The 20,515-nt window shown below is 45.2% G+C and overlaps 1 protein-coding gene across 2 annotated transcripts in view; it reads right to left on the bottom strand.

Moving 5' to 3' along the window:
• Nucleotides 1-437: 437 nt before the first annotated feature.
• Nucleotides 438-20,515, bottom strand: part of LOC136675388 (adenylate cyclase type 8-like) — a 64,690-nt gene continuing 44,612 nt past the window's right edge. Inside the window, exons 12-17 of one of the 2 annotated variants that reach the window (XM_066651896.1) lie at nt 19,427-19,508; nt 14,864-15,022; nt 10,290-10,436; nt 8,938-9,030; nt 8,670-8,784; nt 438-1,703 (exon numbers count right to left, since the gene is read on the bottom strand). In XM_066651896.1, coding sequence (XP_066507993.1) covers nt 1,216-1,703; nt 8,670-8,784; nt 8,938-9,030; nt 10,290-10,436; nt 14,864-15,022; nt 19,427-19,508 — 1,084 coding nt within the window. In that variant the 3' untranslated portion in view covers nt 438-1,215. The remainder of the gene's footprint in view (nt 1,704-8,669; nt 8,785-8,937; nt 9,031-10,289; nt 10,437-14,863; nt 15,023-19,426; nt 19,509-20,515) is intronic. The other variant, XM_066651897.1, reaches the window with a different exon arrangement.

The raw sequence follows: 20,515 nt of genomic DNA, 5'->3' as shown, positions 1-20,515 counted from the left end.
TAATCACTGTAACTCCATAACAATTCAGTCAAACATAGTGTTAAAACATCATGTCCATATGGAACTGGTACTGAACATGCTTCAGTGTATAATTACCGTGTTTGTGGGAGACATCAGTGTGGGTGTAGGTCACGAGGCTATGAGGGTATTTAATGTGTAACCCCAAGGATGTCTGTCTGTTTATCCCTTAATATTTCATCTGGTGTGTTTTTGTTTGCTCCAGTGTCACCCAGTGAAGGATAGACCACCCCCACCTCCTTTTTTTATTTAGTCTCAGGATGAAGTTTTTAAAGGTGAATGAATGCCACATCTTCAGAAAATGCTGAGTTAAAGTTTGGTGAGAATATCCGAGGCATGTTTTAGACACATTAGTTAGGCACAGTAGGAAATCACACACATCACTTCCAGAAGCTTTTATAAAAAATTAAACCCTTTAATTGTGCTGGAAATACAAAAGAAATACAAAAAAAGAAACATGGACAGCAAAGAGGGACACTCAGCCACTTCAGCACACTGCAGAATAAAGTCTTACTCAGTGAAATCATCTAAAATCAATGCAACATCTCAAATATCTCTCATTGTGAGATAGTTACAGGACTCTTAAAAAAGAACATGGAGGATTTCTGGAGGATTTCCTTTCGCAGATTTCCAGTCCCCATCATCTGCCACACAGTATGTGTCCACTTGAGTGGATTACTCATGCTCGCCACATGAGGGCGACATAAACACCAAATAAAGGCCACTATTTCTCACATCCATTTTGCCAGATGTGGACTAGGCCTGCTTTTGACCTGTGGTCCAAAGGAGCGTTTGTACCATGTGAGCCAGCAGCAGCAGTGGGCCAGATGTCCCACATTCCTGCCAGATGTGGGCCACATTCTTATGCTTTCTGGGTTTGAAATGATTTTATTTCATGTAAGGGTCTTATTCTCTCGACAGAGGCATTGATTTCTTGAAAAGAGTCAAATGATCTGCCGGTGTGTGACACTTTAACTGGATGAAATCACTTAAAATATGGCAAAAACATCGACAAAATACCAGAACAACTGCACTACATTCTTGTCACAATCTCTGCAATGAGAAGTGTTAGAAACACTGACTCGATTATAGATGATTCACTTATGTAGAGATCATTTTTCTCAGTGTATTCAGTCTTTGGGAGAGCGCAGTCTTTTAAATAGTTTTCAGTAGTGTGTGTTTTCCTCAGGCGTTCCTCTAGGCCACCTCATTCTTGTCAGGGGCCATCTCAGCATGGCTGGAGTCTGGGCCCCCGGGGGCCAGCAGGGTCCTTCGGTTGTAGTGGCCCTTCATGATGCCTGAGTTGTTGTTGTCGTTGAGAATCTGCTTCTGTTTCTGGCGGTTGAGAGACTGGACGAGGCCGAGAACCACGGCGGCCAGGGAGTACTGGCCCGTGAGCTTGCGCGGCTGCAGGATCAGCGGGTTGGGCTGCACACGGCCCAGCAGGAAGTGTGTGCGGATCTTGCCCTCCTGCTCGCTGATGCCCTTCACGTATATCTCTCCACGGAACTCGAAGGCGAAGCCACGCTCTGTAAGGATGGAGAACGTCTCCTCGGGGACCTGAATCTTCCCGCTGACCCCAGTGCTGTCCATTCGACTCGCCAAGTTCACCGTCTTCCCCCAGATATCGTACTGAGGCTTTTTAGCCCCGATCACCCCAGCAACCACAGAGCCATGAGCCATTCCTGATACAGGAGAGAGAGAAAGAACAAAAGGGAACAAGTTTAGGAGCATTCAGTCCATTTCACCTACATTCATAAGGTGAGCAGACATCACGTTTTTCCCGGGACAGTCCTGGGAAATGTGTTCATTTGTCCCAACAACAAATTGCAGAAAGATCAACAGAAAAAATCCGTCAGAAATGGATTTCATTCCCGCAAATATTTCACAAAAGAGAGAGAGACTGGGGGTGGCACGGTGGAGCAGCAGGTAGTGTCTCTGTCACAGCTCCAGGGTCCTGGAGGTTGTGGGTTTGAGTCCCGCTCCAGGTGACTGTCTGTGAGGAGTGTGGTGTGTTCTCCCTGTGTCTGCGTGGGTTTCCTCCGGGTGACTGTCTGTGAGGAGTGTGGTGTGTTCACCCTGTGTCTGTGTGGGTCTCCTCTGGGTGACTGTCTGTGAGGAGTGTGGTGTGTTCTCCCTGTATCTGCGTGGGTTTCCTCCGGGTGACTGTCTGTGAGGAGTGTGGTGTGTTCACCCTGTGTCTGTGTGGGTTTCCTCCGGGTGACTGTCTGTGAGGAGTGTGGTGTGTTCTCCCTGTATCTGCGTGGGTTTCCTCCGGGTGACTGTCTGTGAGGAGTGTGGTGTGTTCTCCCTGTGTCTGCGTGGGTTTCCTCCGGGTGACTGTCTGTGAGGAGTGTGGTGTGTTCTCCCTGTGTCTGCGTGGGTTTCCTCCAGGTGACTGTCTGTGAGGAGTGTGGTGTGTTCTCCCTGTGTCTGCGTGGGTTTCCTCCGGGTGACTGTCTGTGAGGAGTGTGGTGTGTTCTCCCTGTGTCTGCGTGGGTTTCCTCTGGGTGACTGTCTGTGAGGAGTGTGGTGTATGAGATGGTGGCGCGTGCGTGAACACGCGTGCAGCGGCAGCTCTGGAACCAAGCGGGCTTTTGTTTGGTTAAACACGTTTTTTTCATTTTTATTTATAATATATGGACACAGGAACACCTGCAGTACGTATATATCACCACCAGACACTGCTTCAATATCGCAAACAGGTAATATACAATATCAGCGATGACCTCCAGGAGACGCTGCGGAACCTCCGCTTGCTATGGAGGCCAGGCCCTGAAGCCTCGACGTTTCCTGATGCCGGCGGCCGGCGGAGACATGGCTCAGCAACAGTATTCCCGACGCTGCCATTCAGCTAGATGGGCTAGCTGCATTTCAAGCTGACAGAGACCCAGCGCTATGTGGTAAGACTCGTGGCGGTGGTTTATGTGTCAATATCAACACTGAATGGTGTAAGAACTCTGTGCTAGTCTCTGCTTATTGTTCAATGTTAGTGCAGTTCATGGCTGTGGGATGTAGACCTTTTTATTTACCGCAAGAATTCATTGTTGCTTACATAATCGCATTCTATATTCCTCCGGATGCAAACACAAAACAAGCGCTGTGGGAATTATACGAAGCCATATGCGATTTCCAAAACACACACCCGAATGGTCTGTTTATTGTTGCTGGAGATTTTAATCATGCAAATCTCAAGAAAGTGTTCCCTAAATTCCACCAGTATGTGAACTTTGCTCAGTATGCACAGCTCAAATCATATCATCAAGTTCGCTGATGACACGACTGTGGTGGGTCTCATCAGTAAGAACGACGAGTCAGCATACAGAGAGGAGGTGCAGCGGCTAACTGACTGGTGTGAAGTCAACAACCTGTCTCTGAACGTGGACAAAACCAAAGAGATGGTTGTAGACTTCAGAAAAACAAGGGGTGAGCACTTGCCGCTGAACATCGACAACTCTGCTGTGGAGATTGTCAGGAATACCAAATTCCTTGGTGTTCACCTAGCGGATGATCTCACTTGGTCCACTAACACCAGTAACATCAGAAAGAAAGCCCAGCAACGCCTCTACTTCCTGCGAAGGCTGAAGAAGGTTCATCTCCCACCTCCTATCCTCATCACTTTTTACAGAGGAGTCATCAGGAGCATCATGACCAGCTGCATCTCTGTCTGGTTTGGGAACTGCACTGTGGCAGATCGCAAGCCCCTCCAGTGGATCATAAGGACAGCTGAGAAGATTATCGGTGTGTCTCTTCCCTCCATCACAGACATCTACACCACTCGCTGCACCCGCAAAGCACTCAGCATTGTGGGAAATCACACACACCCTTCACACAAACTCTTCAGCTACTGCCGTCTGGAAAAAGGTATCGAAGCATTCGAGCCCTCACATCCAGACTCCGTAACAGCTTCTTCCCGCATGCTATCAGACTCCTGAACACCTAGAGACTGAGACTGGACTGAAGAAGCGCACCCACACACCTTCACAAAACACTGGTTTGTTGGACTGAATATGATATACGGAAAACGAGTGTACTGTTTACACATATCCTGTTTACATCATGGTTACATCCAATTACCATTTACAGCACACATACACTATAAATTGCAGTGTCTCTCACCCTCAGCCCGTACTTATGGCTTTGCACTGTCTTGTATTGTATTGTATTTTGCACTTTAATGTGTATGTGTGTGCACTGTTTTATGTTTGCACTAGCTTTGCACTAGTTGCAATTTAATGTTGTGTATTGTTTTATGTTCTATATCTTTTGCACTTTAATGCGTGTGCACTGTTTTATGTTTGCACTAGTTGCACTTTAATGTTGTGTATTGTTTTATGTAGCACCTTGGTCCTGGAGGAACGCTATTTCGTTTCACTGTGTACTGTAAACACTGTATACTGCTGAAATGACAATCAACTTCTTGAACTTGAACTTGAACGTGTGTTCTCCCTGTGTCTGCGTGGGTTTCCTCCGGGTGACTGTCTGTGAGGAGTGTGGTGTGTTCTCCCTGTGTCTGCGTGGGTTTCCTCCGGGTGACTGTCTGTGAGGAGTGTGGTGTGTTCTCCCTGTGTCTGCGTGGGTTTCCTCCGGGTGACTGTCTGTGAGGAGTGTGGTGTGTTCTCCCTGTGTCTGCGTGGGTTTCCTCCCATGCTCCAAAAACACGTAAGTAGGTGGATTGGCGACTCAAAAGTGTGAATGTGTGAGTGTGTGTCGCCCTGTGAAGGACTGGTGACCACTCCAGGGTGTGTTCCTGCTTTGGGCCCAGTGATTCCAGGTAGGCTCCGGACCCACCGCTGCCCTGAATTGGATAAGTGTTACAGACAATGAATGAATGAGAGAAATTGCTGTGTTTTTTGGGGCTGGAACGGATTAATAGCATTTGAGTTCATTTTAATGGGGAAATATAGTTTGAGATACAAGCAAATTGAGTTATAATCTCAGTCACAGAACGAATTAAACTCCTAAGTCAATGTATAACTCATCATCATCATCATTTTCTTCTCCGCTTCTCCATTTCAGGGTCGTGCTGGCAACAGGGCGAGCAAAGAAGCCCAGACGTCTCTGTCCCTTGCAACATCCACCAATTCCTCCTGGGGGATCCCAAGGCGTTCCCAGGACAGCCGGGAGATATAATCCCTCCAGCTTGTCCTGGGTCTACCCCGGGGCCTCCTTCCAGTTGGACGTGCCTGGTATACCTCCAGTGGGAGGCGTCCAGGAGGCATCCTGATCAAATGCCCAAACCACCTCAACTGACTTCTCTCAATGCGAAGGAGCAGCGACTCTACTCCGAGCTCCTCCCTAGTCACTGAGCTCCTCACCCGATCACGGAGAGTACGCCCAGCGACCCGTCCGAGAAAGCTAATTTCGGCCGCTTGTATCCGCGATCTTGTTCTTTCGGTCATTACCCAGAGCTCATGACCATAGGTGAGAGTGGGAATGTAGACTGACCGGTAAATTGAGAGCTTTGCTTTATGGCTCAGCTCGTTTATTCCCATCACTCGTGAACAAGAACCCGAGATACTTGAACTCCTTCACTTGGGGCAGGTTCTCACCCCTTACCTGAAGGGAGCATGCCATCTGTTTCCGGGAGATAACCATGGCCTCAGACTTGGAGGTGCTGATCTGCATACCGACCGCTTCACACTCGGCTGCAAACTGCTCAAGTGAACGCTGGAGGCCTCCGTGCGAAGAAGCCAGAAGAACAACATCGTCCGCAAAAAGCAGAGATGCCACCTCCTGAGCTCCTCGACGGAAGCCCTCCTGCCCCAGGCTACGCCGTGCCACCCTGTCCATGAATATCAGGAACAGGAGTGGAGATAAGGCACAGCCCTGACGGAGTCCAATGCCCACACTGAACAAGCCTGACTTACTACCAAGGATGCGAACACAACTCAAACTCTGAGAGTACAAGGACCGTACGGCTCACCGGAGCGACCCTGGCACCCCATACTCCTGGAGCACCTCTCACAGAATCTCTCGGGGAACACGGTCATATACCTTCTCCAAATCCACAAAGCATGTGTAGAGTGGAGTAGCAAATTCCCACACCCCCTCAATCATCTGTGCAAAAGTAAAGAGTTGGTCCATAGTTCCACGGCCAGGACGAAATCCGCATTGTTCCTCCAAAATCCTAGGTTCGACTATCGGACGGATTCTCCTTTCCAGCGCCTTGGCATAGACTTTCCCCGGGAGGCTGAGAAGTGTAATGCCACGATAATTGGCACACTTTCTCCGGTCCCCTTTTTTGAAAATAGGAACCACCACCCCGGTTTGCCAATCCAAAGGCACCGTTCCCGAGGTCCATGCGATATTGTATAGACGTGTCATCCAAGACAGCCCCACAGTATCGAGTGCCTTCAGTAACTCTGGGCGAATCTCATCCACTCCTGGAGCTTTGCCACTGCGAAGCTTTTTCACCACCTCAGTGACTTCAGCCAAGGAAATGGAATCTGACCCCCCAGACACTTCTGGCCCTACCTCCTGTACAGGAGGCATGTCTCTCGGGTTAAGGAGTTCCTCAAAGTGCTCCTTCCAACGCCCAACAATACGCTCAGTCGAGTTCAGAGTTTCACCATCCTTGCTGAACACAGCTTGGACAGTGTCCCCCCTCCCCCTCCTGAGCTGTCGGAGTGTTTTCCAGAACCTCTTTGAGGCCGCCCGGAAGTCATTCTCCATGGCCTCTCCAAACTCCTCCCATGCTCTGGATTTTGCTTCAGCAACTGCCACAGCTGCAGCCTTTTTCGCCTGCCGGTACCCATCCGCAGAATCGGAAGTTCCCCGAGCTAGCCAATCTCGAAAAGCCTCCTTCTTCTGCTTGACAGCTTCCCTCACCCCTGGTGTCCACCAACGGGTTCTTGGGTTGCCGCCATAACAGGCACCGACAAGCTTTTGACCACAGCTACATGCAGCCGCTTCCACGATGGAGGTCCGGAACAGTGTCCATTCAGACTCCATTCCCCCTACCTCCTCCGGAACATGTGAGAAGTTCTCTCGGAGGTGAGAGTTGAAATCCATCCGGACAGAGTCATCTGCCAGCGTTTCCCAGCACACCCTCACAATACGTTTGGGTTTACCAGGTCTGTCCGGCAGCTTTCCCCGCCATCGGATCCAACTCACCACCAGATGGTGATCGGTTGACAGCTCAGCCCCTCTCTTTACCCGAGTGTCCAAAACATACGGCCTCAGGTCAGAAGACACAACCACAAAGTCGATCATTGACCTTTGGCGTAGAGTGTTCTGGTACCAAGTACACTTATGAGCAATCTTATGTTCGAACATGGTGTTCGTTATGGACAAACCATGGCTAGCACAGAAGTCCAACAACATCACACCACTCGGGTTTAGATCAGGCAGTCCGTTCCTCCCAATCACTCCTCTCCAGGTTTCCCAGTCATTGCCAACGTGAGCATTGAAGTCCCCCAGCAAAACAACAGAGTCAGTGCATGGAATCCCCTCTAGAACTCCACTCACTGCCTCCAAGAAGGCCGAATACTCTGAGCTGCTGTTCGGTGCATACGCACACACAACAGTCAAAGTTTTCCTCTCTGCAAGCCGGAGCCGCATTGAGGCGACCCTCTCGTTTACTGGGACAAACTTCAGCCGTACAGGCGCCAGCCGGGGACTTGTGAATATCCCCACACCCGCCCGGCGCCTCTCACCCTGTGCAACTCCTGAGTAAGAGAGAGACCAACCCCTATCGAGGAGTTTGGTTCCAGAGCCTACACTGTGTGTAGAGGTGAGCCCAACTATATCTAGCTGGTATCTCTCAACCTCACGCACCAGCTCTGGCTCTTTCCCCCCCAGAGAGGTTATGTTCCACGTACCAAGAACCAGTTTCCGCTGACAAGTTCCACGACGCCAGGGGCCCCTCCGCCCCCGCTCTGTGCCCGATGGGCATTGCACCACACCCCTACTCTGGATCTTGCGGGTGGTGAGCCTACATGATCCTCCCACGTTGCCATTTCGGGCTGAGCCCGGCCGGGTTACGTGGGCTGCCCAGCCACCAGGCGCTCGCCGTCGGACACTACCCCCAGGCCTGGCTCCAGGGGTAGGTCCCGGTAACCCTTTCCCGGGCAGGGTACACTGAATTTTAATGTGTGTACTCATAGGAATGCTTTTGGATCATGTTTGTCTGGATCTTCACTCCAGACCTGTTTGCCATGGGAGACCTTACTGGGAGCTAACAGCTCCCGACGACATAGCCCTGGATGTCATGAGACCACACAAGCCCTTCCGCCACGACAAGGCCCTGATCCAGGAAGGGCAATGTATAACTGTATTGTAATTTGTAATACTATGTATTGGTATAATGTCCATAAAGTAGTTAGTATAGGGCTAGGTTTTGTTGTTTTTGCCTGGGTTCTCTGTTGTAAATACAACCAAAAATACATTCTCTGAAGAACTGTTCAAAGTGTTGAATTATTCTTTTTCTGACAGTTAACATTCCTTGCTTTTGTGTTGCAACAGTAGAGCTGAAAATTCAAGAAGCGGCAAGAAAGGGAAAAAGCACTGTAGAAAAGCACTGTACCCAACAAACACAAAGTCTGATCCCACAGAACAGATCTGAACATGTTTTACTCTCTGTGCAAACACTGACTGTAAGAAACTGAAGAGAGTCTGAGGAACACACCCGAGAAAGAACCTCAACTCACCAATTCGGAGCTGGAAATTGTTGAAGGAGTGTTTGTTGATTTCCTGGATGCTCTCATTCAGAGCGATGGCGAAATCAGCCAGAGCACACAGGTGACCCCACTTATCCTCGCACTGCTACACACACACACACACACACACACAAAATGTGACCAAAATGAAACAATATGTCAATATAACTGTAAATAAGCTGTAAGCTGTAAATCTCTCTCTCTCTCTCTCTCTCTCTCTCTGTGAGTGTGTGTGTGTGTGTGTGTGTGTGTATTCTACCTGTTTTTCTGGTGACAGACCAGACACTGCCATATATGTGCTCCCAATCGTCTTAATCTTCTCAATGTCCTGAAAACGCTCTTCACCCAGTAACTGTGTGGAGATCAGTGTGGGCAGAAAAAAGAGAAACACAGAGAAAGAAGTAAAACTCATTATAATTTACACCCTTACAAGATTTACAGGGCTGCATGAGACACACACACATACATTTACATTTATGCATTTGGCAGACGCTTTTATCCAAAGCGACTTACAAAAGAGGATCTAACATTCGAACTACAGCACGATTTATACAAATGACCTTACATTGAGTGCAATATGCCACAGGAAGTAATAAGTGCATTAGAGAAAGACTTTCAGTGCAAGAGATACTCTCAGAAGAGCTGGGTTTTCAAGGATTTCTTGAATGCGGAGAGGGTTTCTGTTGCTCTGATGGAGCTTGGAAGCTCTTTCCACCAGCGTGGTACCAGAGATGAGAACAGCCTCGACTGACCTGTACGGGGGGTTGGCCGTGTTAGTTGGCGCTCCTTTGAGGAACAGAGAGGGCGGGCGCTAACGTATGGTTTTAAGAGTCTATTGAGGAAGATGGGAGCAGAACCAGTGAATACTCTGAAGGCCATCATTAGTGATTTGAATTTGATGCGAGCAGCTAAGGGTAGCCAATGCAGCTCAACTAATAGGGGCGTGACATGTGCTCTTTTTGGTTGGCTGAAGACCAGGCGTGCTGCAGCATTCTGGATCATCTGTAGCGGTCTCACAGCACAGGCCGGAAGACCTGTCAGGAGGGCGTTGCAGTAGTCTAGACGGGAGATTACTAACGTCTGAACAAGGAGCTGTGTTGTATGTTGAGTTAGGTACGGCCTAATCTTCCTTATGTTGAATAGGGAGAAGCGGCACGATCGATACATACATAACTCACACACTCAAATATTGTGAGCCTGTGACTGTGTGTGTGTGTGTGTGTGTGTGTCTGTGTGTGTGTGTGTGAGAGAGAGAGAGACAGTGTGAGTGAGTGGGTGTGTTCCTGCCTTGCGCCCAGTGATTCAGAGAAGGTTTCAGACTCACCGCAACCCTGAACTGAATGAATAAATGAATGAATGAATGGATATTTACATTATAACATATTCAAATAAGAAAAAATTGAGCATTTCTATTTGTATTTGTTATGAATATATCACATAATATAACATATAACTTTTCATTTCAAAAGATGTCAAAAAAAAAAAAAGAAATAAAAGAGAAATAGGGATACAGGCTTTATTTTTGATGACAGTTTCTTTGGCAGTAATCATTACTGGTGTGTGTGTGTGAGTGAGTGAGTGAGTGGGTGAGAGAGAGAGAGAGAGAGAGACCTCATCGAAGTCGGCAATGATCTCGTTGAGAAGCCGCAGACACTCGACTCCCTGATTATTCATCTCAGTCTGAGAATAAAAATCAGCAAAGCCAGGAATAGAGGCAAACATCACCCCGACGGCATCATACGACTGAGAATACAACTCCTACACAGAGAGAGAGAAAGAGAGAGAGAGAGAGAGATGTTAAGCATTGATTCCGTGTAGTAGTATGGAGTGTGTTTGAAGCTATCCTCCTCCATCATTTAAAGTGTATTCATCATGAATCTGTTCCTCACTACTGTTTACATGGCTGTATGTCATTAAATAGAGGTGTTCCAATGTCTACCAAGATGTCCACGAAATGTAAACCACGGCAAACAATATTTGACACAAATATCCCAGTAAACATTTAGCCGTTGATTCAACGTTGAAATAACGTAATGACTGCCGTCTAATCAACGTTCTCTTAAGGTTGAAAATGAAAGTTGAAAAGACGTCCAAACACAGACATTGAAAAGACGACTATCAGATGTATTTTGGACGTCCACCGACGTTATCGATTGGTCACCACTTAACTAACTTATTAAGATGGATTTTGGACGTCCATTGACGTTTAAAATATGTCCTTGACGGACAGACTATTTTTAGACCCATTTTGAACGGTTTCTTGTTTACTGGGATAGCAATAAAACATATAAGTAAAACTACAAAATGTGATAAAAACATAAAACAACTGGACTCAGAATGTTTGCTTTGCTTTAACACAACTGACTGCCAGAGGGCAGTGTTGCTCCACTATAGAAATTACATGTCTCTGATTCGGCACAATATATTATCAGTCAACCCCACCCCACCCCAACTCACACACACACACACACAAACACACACACACACACACACACACACTTTGTTAAAAGAAAAATAAAAGTTAATAAATTAAATTTCTTTGATCAACAGTGTGGTTCGACTGGGTCAGGTTTGTGTGTGTGTGTGTGTGTGTGTGTGTGTTTATGTGTGTGCTTGAGTGAGTGAGGTTCAGATCACATTTCTTTGCCTTTATGACATTACTGCTGAATCATCCACTAAGTCCACTAACAACAGCAGACTGACGTAAATCACACACACACACACACACACACACACACACACACACACACACACACACACACACACACTTCACTAATCACACAGCCCAGTCCAAGAGGGTATAATATCCTTAGAAAAGCAGAGAGCAGCTGCACGTGTACCTAACGTCACCCTGCCCAAAGCCAAACATGGGCTAGAGAAGTATAAACCTCCCCAACACTGGACAGTGAAACACCGGAACTGTGTTCTCTGGGGTGATGGAGCTCCGTCTAATGCTTTTGGGATGAGCTGTAACGTGTGTCATCAGAACTAATCATCCAACATCAGCACCTGACCTCACTATGGGTCAGAATGCCATCACATCCTCACAGCACAACACGACCTCACACTTCCTTGTGATATAGTCACATTTATAGGAGACTGCAATTCGTGACATAGTCGTATATTTCCGACATTTTATACGACAATATCACGATCGTAAGTGAATGGGTAATTACCATAAAAGCACTATGCGACAGTAACACTAAAAACTCTTCCTCATTACAGGCCTCATTACTCATAACATAGAAAAAGGCATAATGCAAATTACATAACATTCCAACAAAGGCATAAAATATTTTATTATAATATTTCTCATAAGCAAAGTTTATTATTGGTGTCCTACTTTAGCTTTAACTCTAACAAGAACATTTCTTTCACTTAATGTTATTTTGACTAATTAAAAGGTTAATACTGAAAAGGACATTATTTGCTTTACCATAGTGTTTTTATGGTAATTACCCATTCACTTATGATTGTGATATTGTCTCATAAAATGTCAGAAATATGCGACTATGTCACGAATTGCAGTCTCCAATATATGTGAGACAGGGTGAGACTGTCTGAGACCATGTGAGACTGGGTGAGACCATGTGAGATTGTTTAAGACCGGGTGAGACCGGGTTGCACAGCAACTGCCCTTTAATGTGATCAAACACCTTTATAGAAAAGAAGAGACGGTTATTGCAGCAAAGAGGAACACACTCCTGATTAAAACCCTTCATTTCTGAGCTCTTTCTCTCTCTCTCTCTCTGTGTGTGTGAGTGTGTGTGTGTGTGTATTGAAAAGGGTGGTATTGTGAGCATTGTTGCTCTCACAATAACTCAAAATGAGAGAAAGAGCAAGAGACACACACACACACACAAACCTCACCACACAGAGATGCCCTGTCCCAATTCTTTCTACAAGCCCTAAGGTGTTCCCTGAAGTGTACAGTTGATGAGGTTGTTGAAGGCTGAGCTAAAGGAGGCACAGGGGCTTAAGGCACATCAGTGTTGATAACAGAACTCAGACACATTCTGCTCTGGATTCCTTCAACTGTAAACCTCACTACTGCTTAAACACAACTTAAGATTGAGCGCTTGGAAAGAATTGTGTAGAAAGTTGTTGAGGAATCTAATTGTAGAGGCATATTTGTGTCTCAAGAGCCTTTCATTGTCTGCTCTAGTCGTCCTAATAGCCATCCATCTGTCAACGAATGTGATTGTGAAATGTGATTTTCTTCTGATGAGCAGCGTGATGTTGACTGTACATCTGCAGAACCTTTGTCTGTTTGTATTCAGGGAACTGGGCTGTAACCAGAAGGTCGCCAGTTCGAATCCCAGAGCCGGCAGGTCATGACAGAAGTGCCATTGAGCAAGGCACATAACCCCTGCTCCCCGGGCGCCATGGCTAGGGCTGCCCACTGCTCCTGGCATGTGCTTACTCCCCCCTAGTGTTCACTAGTGTGTGTGTAAATGTGTGTTTCACTGCACGGATTGGGTTAAATTCAGAGAACAAATTCCTTTGTGTGCAGCACAGTGGCCAATAAAGAGTTAAAAAGGTTTTTTTTTGTGGTCTGATGTGAACTTGAAAGAGGTGCACATTAAGTCCCATGGGACACTCATGAGCGCCTTTGTTGGGGAATATTAAATCAACAGGACGTCCTACAGCCTTGCATCTGTAAGGCCACACGAGGGTTGCAACGGTGCAAATTTGAGTAATGGGACAGGGCCAGACACTAACACACACACACTTCACTACACACTCTTATGAGACGCTCATATGGAGAGAATCTAGTTCCACAGCTTTGCAAATAAACAAGAGCCTTGTCTGTAAATATCACGCTACTCACAAACAAACACGACACCGCACAAGTAATGGATTACTTTTATGAGAAGCTACCCCAGCCCTGGTCTTCAGATTAAACAATAAAATCCCAGGTCAAAGAATAAATAAACAGGTTGTAGGTTTTTGCTGGTGTGGTGCTAACATGTGCTGGTTTATGACGGTGTAGCTGTGCTGTTTTTCCGTCCTGTTAACAGTGCTGCATTTAACTGTGGTGGGGGGTGTAAAGCCTCAAAAATTTCAAACGTCTAAGTGTTCACATGTTACTCATTAATGCATTTAACTGTGGCTTCTCCAGGGAGGATTTTGTGGGGGAATTGAATGTTAATTTGACACATCCCTAAATGATACTCCCTCTTTCTTCTGGGCTGTGGCCTGATGCACATCAAATTCTTTTAGAGACATGTCTTATTGTGTAGATGTTACCTGTAGCTCCTCCAGGGGGAGCTTGCTTGGTCTGACAATATTATTATAACACCTGCCAGAACGCTACCCCCCAACAATGATCTACTCCCCCGTGATGTATCAGGGGCCGCAGTGTCCTTGAGGGTCACCGGTTCAATTCCCAGGACCAGCAAGAGAAATTAATTCACAGCTGAAGTGCCCTTGAGCAAGGCGCTTAACCCCTAAACTGCATCCCAAGCGCCGAGGTGGTCAGCGGCCCCCTGCTGAATTTGTGTGTGTCTTCGCTGCCCCAGTGTGTGTAAAGAATTGCTCTCTAATGTGTGTTTGTGTGTTCACTGCCACGGATGGATCAAATGCAAAGAAGCATTTATTTCCCCAAGGGATCAATAAATGTGTTTCTTCTTCATATCAATAAAAGCATAAAAACCATCACTAACAAAGGTTTATTCCTTATCCAGCGTCTGTTCTGTTTGAACTGTGCAATGCTCTCTGCTGGTCATTTTGTCACCACAATGAAATATGTGTATAACCCGAGCACACAAGCATATTTTGACCACAGTTTATTTATTTATTAAAAATATGTGAGAATCACAGAATGCCAAATAATAATGAGAATGCTGACACGGGACAAAGAAGTTCTTAGCGGTGATTCCAGACATGGGAGTGAAGTTTGAAAGCTGTATCTTGATTTTAGAGAATGCTCTAATTGTTTATATTTGGGAGATGTCCTTGATTCTGTGTTAAATCCTGTGTTCTGCAGGTGGAGGTTGTTCCTGGCTCAGAGGACAATGTGTGTGTTAAATATCGGGGTTTGTATTTGTGTTTATTTGCACAAACCTCACCACACACACACACAGATACACACCTCATCACACACAGATTCTCATACCCACACCACCACAAGCAAGACACTCACAGACACGTGTGTGTGTGTGTGTGTATGTGTGTGTGTGCACCTCATTGTCTCGGTCCTTCTCTAGGAAGTGGCGAGCGACGTGGCTGGGCAAAATGTTGCGGAGCATGTTCTCATTGTGTTCTCGTAATTCTCTCATTTCATTTATTTCTTCCTTAGCCTGAACACGCCACAGGAAATCCAGACGAGCCGTGTACTCCAGCTACGGGGAGGGAGAAAAGAGATAAATGTCTTATCCACTTATTATATCTCCTTTCAATACAATTTACACCAGAAAAAATGAAGAGTTAGGAAAAGGGAGAGAAACAAAGGAAGAGATGAGAAGACTGACACAAAGAGGTAGAGAAAGATGTTAAAAGGGGCAAATGGAAACAGTGATAGACAGAGTGACTCTCAGATATACAGCAGTTTCATTAAACATCACTCTTCTTTGTTCGTCTGTAACCTAGCAACTGCAGCCAGCCCATAATAAAAGTAACAGCCAATGTAAAATACCAGTAAAAGTTAATGAAGCGATAAACCAAAACCACAAATAAACTACATTTTTATAGTTTTGTACACCAGCTCATTTCCACCTTAAATACCACCTTAAAAACAGTGGCTCATTTCGTCACAACAGAAAACATGAAGAAACTAATTCACACAGAGAAAAGCGAGCTGTATGACCACTCTTCTAATCTTCAGACAGATATATAGATCTTATTTTTGGTTTCCTTGTTTTCCAACTGTTGCAAAGGCCTCTGAAAAGATTAAAGCAACAGAGGAGAATGCAAACTGCCCAGATCAGACACATCAGATAACAGAGGACATGCCAGTTATCACCATGGGAAGTGATGGGGAGAGGTAGGCCATCCTACCCACACAGGCAGAGAGGGCAATTGAGCTCTAATGGGAGTGTGAGGCATCATATGGATTTGAACCCTCCCCTTAATATCTCTGTAATGTCTCCTTAATATCTTTGTAATGTCTCCTTAATATCTCTGTAGTGTTTCCTTACCATCTCTGTAGTGTCTCCTTAATATATCTGTAGTGTCTCCTCATTATCTCTGTAGTGTCTCCTTAATATCTCTGTAGTGTCTCCTCACTATCTCTTTAGTGTCTCCTTAATATCTCTGTAGTGTCTCCTTACCATCTCTGTATGGTCTCCTTTATATCTATGTAGTGTCTCCTCATTATCTCTGTAGTGTCTCCTTAATATCTCTGTAGTGTCTCCTTACCATCTCTGTATGGTCTCCTTAATATCTATGTAGTGTCTCCTCATTATCTCTGTAGTGTCTCCTTAATATCTCTGTAGTGTCTCCTTAATATCTCTGTAGTGCCTCCTCACTATCTCTGTAGTGTCTCTTTAATATCTCTGTAGGGTCTCCTTACCATCTCTGTATGGTCTCCTTACCATGTCTGTAGTGTCTCCTCACTATCTCTGTAGTGTCTCCTCTCTATCTCTGTAGTGTCTCCTTAATATCTCTGTAGTGTCTCCTTAATATCTCTGTAGTGTCTCCTCACTATCTCTGTAGTGTCTCTTTAATATCTCTGTAGTGTCTCCTTACCATCTCTGTATGGTCTCCTTAACATATCTGTAGTGTCTCCTCACTATCTCTGTAGTGTCTCCTTAATATCTCTGTAGTGTCTCCTCACTATCTCTGTAGTGTCTCTTTAATACTTCTGTAGTGACTCCTTAATATCTCTGTAGTGTCTCCTCACTATCTCTGTAGTGTCTCCTCACTATCTCTGTAGTGTCTCCTCACTATCTCTGTAGTGTCTCCTTAATACTTCTGTAGTGACTCCTTAATATCTCTGTAGTGTCTTCTTAATATCTCTGCAGTTCCAGACATTAGTTTTATGTCCTACTGCACATATATTTCTTCTTTCTGCCTCATGCTCTTTCTCCTGAAGAATTTTAGGAGAATCATTATGACATCTATAGGAAGTTAATGAGACACCAACAAGCAACACATGAGAAAAAGCTTTTCCTTTGAGAACTAATGAAGCCTGGAGGGAGTGACAAATTCTGTAAATGTGATTTTTCACTGGAACATTCCTAAATGTGATCCAGTCAAGTGTAAACACACAAACACAAGATGGACAGACACACACACACAAACGCACACGTGTATGTGCACACACACATGCGCATGCACACAAGCACAGCACTAACAACATCTCTCCAAAAAAAACAATCAATGCACACTCATCTGCATATATTTAAAATCCAGAAATAATTACAGCTGCTAAACGAGGGAAAGGATTAACATTGCTCATGTTGCCAGATTGATAACGAATCCACTAACAGACTGGGCACTGTGTAAGCTGTGAAGAATGTGTGTGTGTGTGTGTGTGTGTGAACATGAGTGAGATGAGATTGAATGCAGTGTGAAAGATAATTTTGTGAAGTAATTAAATGAGCAAGACACAGTGCGTTTGTGTGTGTGTGTGTGTGTGTTGTGTGTGTGTGTTTGTTTGCATATGCCCGTGTGGGTAAGGGGTGAATGCCATGGCTGTTTTCAGGGTAATTATTAGAAGCACAGCCACAATTAAAAGCACATCTTGAAGCCTGACCCTCATTATCCCTGTCTTTCAGAAGCACACACACACACACACACACGGACACGGACACACACAAATCATCTACACAAGACCACAACCCTGCAGTATGACACTTCCAGACTAATTAATTTCAGTGTATCGTTAATCCATAACTAAAAAATTGACAAAAAAATACACGAAATACATGAAAAATCAATTAAAATGGATTACAACAGCTTTTTCAGTGAACCAGAAATTAATCAGTGGCTGACTGCTTGATGATGAGGAACATGTAAAAGATCCTATTGTCAAATAACAAACAACACAACTTCATTTCTTCAATTATTTCATTTTCAAAAATTTCAGGAGATATTTTGATGAGATTAAATATTAGAGCCCTTCCAGCTTAAATAAGGGAAGTCCTAAAAGCTATGCTACATATCACCATCTACCTATAAAACCAGTTATATTTACTGTCAGGCCTTAAAGGGTAAATACTCTCCCAGCTTTAGCTAGTTCTACAGACGTGAACAAATTTTTGGATTGGTGCTCTGTATGGAACCCAAGTGTCCGATGCAGTCGTCCATTTGGGTCATTACCCTGGATGGAGGACTCCATGACCTGTGACTGAGGCAGTATATTTCATTGTTCCTTGCACAGATTCAAGGCCCCCAAACAAAACAGGGTTCCCAAAACAGTTTTATGCACAGGGTTTTTGATTAAAACCATGAACAGTGCCTCTAAGTGGGAGGGGCTATTGAAAGTGCCACTGTAGAATGTTAGCTTTTAGCCCTGAAGTGATGTGAGCCTCTGAAAGTAAAAGCTGTTTTAATTCCCAGCCCTTCTTTAATTATTCAGATGCTTTTAACCTCTTTCGTGGGATGATGGAACTGGGTCCTTCATATCGAGCCTCAGTGGAAATTCCCTGACCTCTAGCTCTGGGTTCAGGACCAAGGTCAAAAGTTCAGTCTTTACAGCGATTTTTCATTGGATTAAATCATTTAAATCCTTTTTACCGGATTAGCTTTCACTCCGTTTTTCTTCCTGTGTCTATTACAGCTATTTGGGCCCTGCTCTGAGTCTCCCCTAATGTGCCACAACTACTGAACCGAGAGAAGGAGAGACACGGAGAGACAGAGAGAGAGAAATATCATGTGCTCCATGGATGCATGGAGGGATTACATACATTTGATGGCATTCAGCCACATAAACACTAGCAGGGTCAAGAACTGATGTGGGATAATTACTTGTGGATCATACACACCACTCCAACTTCTCCCAAAGGTATTTAACGGAGCTCCATCACACTCCAGAGAACACAGAGAGACTGAGTTTACAATCTGTCATTCTGCTCTTAAACACCCACCTGTTTGCTCTCTTTCTCTCCCTCTCACTCTCCCTCCCTCTTTCTCTCCCTCTCACACTCCCTCCCTCTTTCTCTCCCTCTCAGTGTTTCTCCCTCCCTCTTTCTCTCTCGTCTCTCCCTTTTTCTCTCCCTCAGTCTCTCTCCCTCTTTCTCTCACTCTCAGTCTCTCTCCCTCTTTCTCTCACTCTCAGTCTCTCTCCCTCTTTCTCTCACTCTCAGTCTCTCTCCCTCTTTCTCTCCCTCTCAGTCTCTCTCCCTCTTTCTCTCACTCTCAGTCTCTCTCCCTCTTTCTCTCACTCTCACTCTCTCCAAAACCCTACCCCTCTCTTTTGCTGCCTACCCACCTTTTCTTCTTACTTGTTTTCCATAAATCTCTCTCTCTCTCTCTCTCTCTCTCTCTCTCTCTCTCTCTCTCCCTTTTCATTACCCTGCAGGTCTTCTACTGATCTCCAGCATCAAAGACAGCAATTCAACAGAGTGAACTTAAAAAGCCTCCTATTTGGCCTCTTTCTCTTTCAGTCACACACACACACACACACACACACACACACACACACACACACTGCCTGAGAAGGCCTTATGAAATTGCCAATGGCCCAGCCATGTTTCCTAGTAACACATGACCTTATAAAGATAAGGAGGGAGAGAATGAGAGAGAAAGAAAAGGGCGAGAGAATAAAAGTGTGTGTGTGTGTGTGTGTGTGTGTGAGTCCTCACCTGTTGTCCGTGATAGAACACTGCTAACAGGAACATTGCCATTAGAAGCAGAGATGTTCTCTTGGTTCCCAGGAAGCTTTCGCTGTCACCGCAGCAACAGGGCATAAGAAAGTCATTAGCCAGGTTTATTACACACACACACACACACACATTTTATACCTATACTATATATATTTATATATATATATATATAAGGACGATGAACATCACAATACATACATGGATCAGCCACAAGATTAAAACCACTGCAAGTTACTGACACTGATTATCTGTTTACAGTGGCCTTGTCGAGGGGTGGGATATCATCGCTGTCAAAGAAAAACATGTGTCTCTATGTGTGTGGATGTTTAATTACTACATCATTTGAACACAGCAGCTGTCCTTCATAATGTGTGTAAATCTCATAATGAATGGCCAATAGAAACACTCTTAAATTTCTCTGAATAAAATCATTCAGTACATTACATTGTCTTCCATTGAAAGTTAATTCATTCATTCATTGTCTGTAACCCTTATTCAGTTCAGGGTCGCAGTGGGTCCGGAGTCACTGGGTGCAAGGCGGGAACACACCCTGCAGGGGGCACCAGTCCTTCACAGGGTGACACACACTCACACATTCACTCACACACACACACACACCTACGGACACTTTTGAGTCTCCAATCCACCTACCAACGTGTGTTGGTAGAAATAGTTCTATGATGATCTGTTTGTGGATGTAGTTTTCTGAGCAATGTTCTGCTGGAAATTCATGTGGATATTACTTTGACATGTAGCACCTCTGTTAACATTGCTGCCGACCAATTATACCCCATTCATCTCACTGGTATTCCCTAATAGCACTGGAAAAATAGTCTAGGAATAGTGTGAGGATCATGACAAAGAGCTGCAGGTGTCACCTTGACCCTCAACTACTCTAGATTTAAATCCTATCATACATCTGTGGATGTGCTGCAGGAAGTCTGCTCCACATTGGCTCCACTTCTCAACGCACTGGACTTAAAGGATCTGCTGCAAACATCTTGATCCCACCTTCGTGGTCTTGTGGAGTTCATGGCTTTAGGGGTCAAAGCTGTTTCTGTGGCACAA

This window comes from Hoplias malabaricus, chromosome X1 (assembly GCF_029633855.1).
Source record: "Hoplias malabaricus isolate fHopMal1 chromosome X1, fHopMal1.hap1, whole genome shotgun sequence".
In the NCBI taxonomy this organism is placed as follows: domain Eukaryota; kingdom Metazoa; phylum Chordata; class Actinopteri; order Characiformes; family Erythrinidae; genus Hoplias; species Hoplias malabaricus.
This window is presented reverse-complemented; position numbering and strand designations above follow the sequence as displayed.